The sequence below is a fragment of the Mauremys reevesii genome, linkage group 2 (genome assembly GCF_016161935.1).
Source record: "Mauremys reevesii isolate NIE-2019 linkage group 2, ASM1616193v1, whole genome shotgun sequence".
Lineage (NCBI taxonomy): Eukaryota > Metazoa > Chordata > Testudines > Geoemydidae > Mauremys > Mauremys reevesii.
In genome coordinates this window covers 34,513,858-34,519,857 of record NC_052624.1, presented here as the reverse complement: position 1 = coordinate 34,519,857, position 6,000 = coordinate 34,513,858, and the positions used below count along the sequence as shown (strand labels likewise).

Genomic DNA, 6,000 nt, shown 5'->3' with positions numbered 1-6,000 from the left:
CCATCTGGTCATAAGACCTTCCTGCTACAGTGTGTTTATGTATATAAACACATAAATGATAATATGCACCCTCCTTAGCTAGTCATTTTCAGCTACTCTTTTGTAATTCCAAAATAGATATTTAAATTAAACAAGAGTAGACTGCAATTTAATAGTGTGTGATGGGGTGTGCTAGGCCCAGAAGCCCCCTGCTGCAGGCCTCAGGGTCCTGCCACACCCCAACCTAGAGAGGAGCAGAAGAGAAGTCCTGCAAGCAGCCTAGAATGGTTGCAGGGAAGCAGCCAATGAGATAAGCTGCAGGGAGCAGCCAGTCAGGACCCAGCAGAGCCATATAAAAGGCGCTGCAGGCTGAGCACCTGTCCCTTGCTGCCTGGAGCTGGAGGAGAGTGAGTTGTGTTCCTGGCTGGTTGAAAGAGCAGCAGGACCATGGACAGCTCAGTGTGGACAGGGATGGGGGAGCTAAGAAGTAGCGCCTGGCTGACTGCTGGGACTGAGTAGTACTGAGCCTAGGGAGGGCCACAAGAAGACAGGGTTTCCAGGCAGGGATATGGCCCTATACCAGGGCCACGACAAGTTAAAGGCTGTATATCCTGGAAGGGGTTTGTTCTGTTTCACATACGGACAGTGTATGTGACTCAACTGGAGGGCCGAGTCACTGAAAAACTGCCTGAGAAACCACTGATGGATAACCATAAACTGAAAGGCTGCAGATACACCTGACTAGAAGGGGATGCTTGTGACAGATGGGTGCCATGCCCCATTACAGGGTATCATGGACCACCTTCCTTCCAATGCATAATTTTTCAGAGCTATGATCTAGTAATAAAACTTTAAGCATGTCCATAGTTAATTTAAGTCAATGTTTGAAGTTAAACACATACTTAAATATTTTTGTTGGATTAGGGCCTCATTCCTGTTCACATAACATCCCTCTGGCAATTACAAAGGTTGCTTATGTGGAAAAGTAATAAGGTTTTAAATGCATGTTAGTTGTCTTTTAATAAGGAGGAAAACCATATGATCTGTCAGCCCTCCATGGACCATAAGCAAGTGCTCTGCAAGCCACTGGATTAAAGGCTTTATTCTGGGAGAGTGAACACAGAGCTGGCATTATGGAGTTAACAGAAAAGTGGAGAATAAAAGATTGAAAAGGCAAGGAAGGACACAGGTTACAGAAATATGACTGCAGGGTTAGTCACTTTAGGCAAGGATACATCTAGGTGGCTCAGTTGTATGTGTGCTTTTTAAAATGTTTGATAATGCTGCAGAAGTGTGGTAATGGGAGCAATCTGAATGAGGTGAAAGCTAGGCAAACAGATTTTGGAAGACAGGCCACGCTTAAGGGGCAACATAGAAATAGGTGCGGAGTCAGCAGCAGGGAAAAAAGAAATGAAAGGGGGTATTGAGATTGATAGCTGAAGCAGTAATTGCTGGAATCAGAAGCAGAATTTGTTTTATAACTAAAGTAAATGTCTCAATCCAATCTATCCTGGACTAGAAGTAGTCCAGTGCAAGCCTAGCAGGAACCTCGGATTCCAGTGCACCGGGAGAGCTGTATGAAAAGAATATACAGTGGCTCTGACATGTACCATCCACCTTTTCCTAGCCAGTGCGATGAACCTACTTCTTTAATGAGGAATATCATTTGCTGGAAATTGACAAGAAGATGCTCTTCATAACAGCAGACAGCCAGGCCCCAAAGTGAGCCTGAAGCGTTAATTGTAGCCCCTCAAGCCTGAGCGCTCCTCCCTGGTTTGAGCGAAGGGTATTTTAAGCGTCCTGATCCCCTGCTCAGCCACCCTCCTTTTCTTCTTCTTCCGTACCTATAACTGACCCGTTTCTCATCTATTCCCAGTGCAGCCAGTCTGGCTAAGGCAGCAGTGATATGGTTTTAAGCCCATCCAGTAGATGTCTCTATTGGACTCATCTACGCCCATCCCCACCCAGTTAAACTACATCATCCTTTATTCAATCTCTCCTGGGGGCCGAGAGCCGCCCTCCTGTTCCCCTTCCCCGCAGCCCGGGCCCCCTCCCGTGGCAGGGGGAGGAACAGGGGCTGGAGACACCCTCGCCCCAACTTCCCGCCTTCTGCTGGGCCGGCCCCGCAGCTCCCCCCGCAGGGCGCTGTCCCCGCTCTCAGCGGGGCCGCCGGCAGGGGACCCGGGCTCCCGGTCCCGAGCCGCGCCGCCGCCCCCGTGCCCAGCACCGGACAGCGCCTTCCTCCCGGCCCGCCAGTGGCTCTCGGGTGACTGACAGGCGGCCCGGCCATACGGGGAGCGGGACAGCGGGCGCGCACCTACGAGGGCTGGGTGGGAAGGGGCCAGCGGTAATGAGGGGTTGGCTCTGGCAGAGCAGCCTGGTGAACAGCCTCCCGCAGCCGGGAGAGGGCGGAGCGTGGGTCTCTCGGCTGGGAAACCCGAGCGCTCGGTTAGCCCGGCACCCGCTCTACAGGAACGAGCCGGTCGGACAGGACCCAGCCCCGCGCCTCGCCATGCCCGCAGGATGCGGAGCCCCGCCGCGTGGGGCCGGACTGGGAGACGGGACCTGCCACCTGCTCGGCTGAGGGCGCGGCCGCCTCTGCGTGCGGCGCCTTAGAACACCTCGGTGGCCGCGGCGGGGGGCTGAGGACGTAGGCAGGCTAACTATAGCCTCTCCCCGGAGCCAGCCGGGCTGCAGCCTGCTCGGAAGCCGGGCTGCGTAATCCCAGCGCTGCCCACCGTGCAGAGGGCGCGCTCGCTGGGCATCGCCACAGGTGACTTGAATTTTTCCGCTGCAGCTGCCTTGCCAAGACACGCCACTGCCACTGATCGTTGTTTGTACCTTGGCTGGGGGTGGGTGGGGACAGCCGTGATAATACTAGTAAAGGGACCTAGCCGTGCCTGCGAGATCCGAGGACATGGCTCGGCGCCTGCTTCTCTCTCTCCTGCTCTTTGCCCAACTGGGGGTCGGGGCAGGATCCAGCCAAGGGCGGACGGTGCACCACAAAGAGAAAGCAATCACGGGGAAACAGCCTATTTACAACAACATCAAGAGCCCGGATCCTCCCCCGGCTCCCTGGAGCAGATCTACCGAGAGCACCATCTTGGCGCAGAGGCTCACCGAAGAGGTGCCCCAAAACGTGGTCTCCTTCCTCTACACGGGGGACTCACGGGAACTGGGGCGCGCCAACTGCTCCCGGAGGTACGAACTGGCCAGCCTGGCTGGGAAGTCTCGCCTCACCGCTCACCCTTCTTTGCACGGTGCCCTGGACACGCTCCTCCACGCTACCAACTTCTTGAGCATGATCCTCCAGAGCAATAAATCCCGGGAGCAGAACTTGCAGGAGGACATGGGGTGGTACCAAGCCTTGATCAGGAGTCTCCTGGAAGGAAACCCCAACATATCTAGAGCAGCTATTACTTTCAATGTAGAGCCCTTGTCCTCTGCTCCCCAGGTTTTCCTCCAGGCCAGCCGGCAGGAGACCCAGATCCTCTTGCAGGATTTGTCCTCCACAGCTCACCATTTAGCCAATGCCTCGATCGAAACGGAGTGGTTCCACAGCTTGAAGCGCAAGTGGAGGCCACATCTGCACAGGAAGGTTTTAACCCCGGGCCCTAAAACTTTGGAGAGCAGCTGGAAGAAGAAGTACAGCCACACAGCAGATAAGAACCACATCAAATGGTCCTCGCCCTACCTGGAGTGTGAGAACGGGAATTACAAACCTGGATGGCTAGTGACTCTGTCAGCAGCTTTTTATGGGCTGCAGCCAAACCTTCTCCCCGAATTCAGGTAGGAGGAGAACTCCTTTCTATGTAGTTACTAGTCCTCAGAGTTGTGTTGGGAAGGTGTCACACATTCCAGATGGGTTTGTTGTAGGGAAGGGGCACCCAGGAACTTGTCTCTCAATTAACTTGATCATCCAATTCTAGAACAACTCCCCCACCCCCAATCAAACACACAGGCAAAATCAAACTTCCTTTAGAGGCAGACCTTGGCTGAGCTCTTTATTGCCCTGCTGTAGGGAGCTGTTGCCTGGTAAAAGCATCACTGTTTGTGACAATGTATAAAATACTGTTTTCTCTTATCACCTGAGTCTGGGGGAGTAATTTTCATGGTCAGAAAGCAGGGTGTGTGTCTGTGTGTAGAAGAAAGCAGGAGAAGTTGCCTGTTGTAGTTAGTTATTTCTAACTGCAGGAGGAATGCAGAGTTGGTAGTTAAATGTTTGCTGATGTGTCATTAGTTACTATGGTGTATAATTAAAACCAGCACAATCCCAGACATAATTTTAACCAGCCAGAAAACATCATTTTTATTCTGCAAACTGCAATTTATAGTCTTTCAAACCCATCCACTCAGGGATGTGCTCAAAGGTGATAATAATGCACATGCAGATGAATAAACCTGTGTCACCTCTGTTCACAACACAATGCAAATAGTTAGATCCTTAGATGGCTACAGGTAAAACATTAATATTTTTTCTTAAAAATAAAAGTATAATATAATGTTCCCTTATGCTTCTGCTATTTCATGTAATAAAAGCTGATACATGGGATGTTTAAAGAGCTGTATACAAGTTATTCCCCGGTAGCAATGAGCAGTAGAGAAACAGTAGAGAAAGATGTACAAAGGCCCAAGTCTGAAGTCTTTACACTTTGATATCAGCAGGAGATTTGCCTGAGTAAAGACTGCAGGCTGGAGTCCATGGATGAGACCATAGGAACTTTTGTTGCTAGGAAAAGCACCAGATAATGCATACTGGAGTTCCTTTGAGTTCCCCACTGTGTCTTTATTTTTTTTTTCTGAAGTGGGTGGTAGCCTTTTTGTGGGTAAAACAGAAGTGCAAAGCTTCTTTTGTGTATTTGGTGCCCCTTTACTTTGGGAATCAGTGGGTGAGGAGAGGTAGCCAAGAACAAAGAGGTACATTATATGCTTTACCAGCACTCAAGATAGGGAGACAAGACAGCAATGACAACAAATGCAATTCAGCCAAACATTTTTGTGAATTACGGTTTTCTAGGCTTAGTATGAAATCCACTGGAGTCAAACCAAGGATGAATATGGCCAAATGTCTCTGAAAACGTGACTCTTCTCCAGTGGAATGATGCTCTTGTATCCTGAACTCTTCTCACATGTTGCATTGGTTGGATTAACAAGAGTTGAGCCCAGCTGCAAGCTCCTTGTTGCCGAATTTCTCAGAAGGGCAAAATCAACTTGGCTGCTCTTTTATAATTTCTTCAGAGCTTGGCCCAGCACAGCACAAGAGGAGTTCATGTGCCAGAAAAGTGCTGGTGTTTCATTGACATCTGTTGTTTTTACACTCAGTGAACTTGTAGGTGCGGATAAATGGAGATGACTGTACATGCGGTGGTGCACAGCATGGAGCCTTCTCTTGTTGGGGTGGAGGGGGGAACATATAATCCACAAAAGTTTATTCATCCCTAAACAAGTGCTGTCTGGCTGTTGGCTGACCTCTTCAGCTCCGTCCATCTAAGAATGAAGATCTTTACTCAGAGCTTAATCTTGCACCATAGATGTCAATAGGAGGTTTGCCACTGACTTCAACAGGAGCAGAATCAGGCCCTGAGGCAGCAGAGAGTCTAGAGCTTTAAAGTAACTCTGTTTCATGCCAAGATTCTATCCACATGATCCCTTAAAACTTCTCTTCATCCTACCAAAGAACACATCTGCTGGACTGGGTACAGTCCCAGCCGTGCCACAGACACATCTCTGTGATGTAGGCCCACACTGTGATAGCCCTCTCTACTCCAGGCAATATACCAGGTCCATTTTGGAGCAATACTTCCCACACAAATTGACCAATAGAGGTCATTATGGTAGCAATACAAAGCATTTCCTTTACCTCTGCAGCCTTCCCACCCTACCTCCCCATAAATGTGCTTTTTAGCATGTTGGCGTAACAATGATTAACTAGATACAGAGTCCACTGCAACAATTTTATGCACCTCCGGGCAACTGTTATACAACTATGTTTTTGGAGTTCTATATTCATCGTCTCTTTTT

General features: G+C 49.9%; 1 protein-coding gene across 1 annotated transcript in view; it reads left to right on the top strand.

The window, feature by feature from the left end:
* Positions 1 to 2,422: 2,422 nt before the first annotated feature.
* The window catches only part of GPR158 (G protein-coupled receptor 158), a 317,370-nt gene continuing 313,792 nt past the window's right edge, over positions 2,423 to 6,000 (top strand). Inside the window, exon 1 of the mRNA XM_039521128.1 lies at positions 2,423 to 3,768. Coding sequence (XP_039377062.1) covers positions 2,897 to 3,768 — 872 coding nt within the window. The 5' untranslated portion in view covers positions 2,423 to 2,896. The remainder of the gene's footprint in view (positions 3,769 to 6,000) is intronic.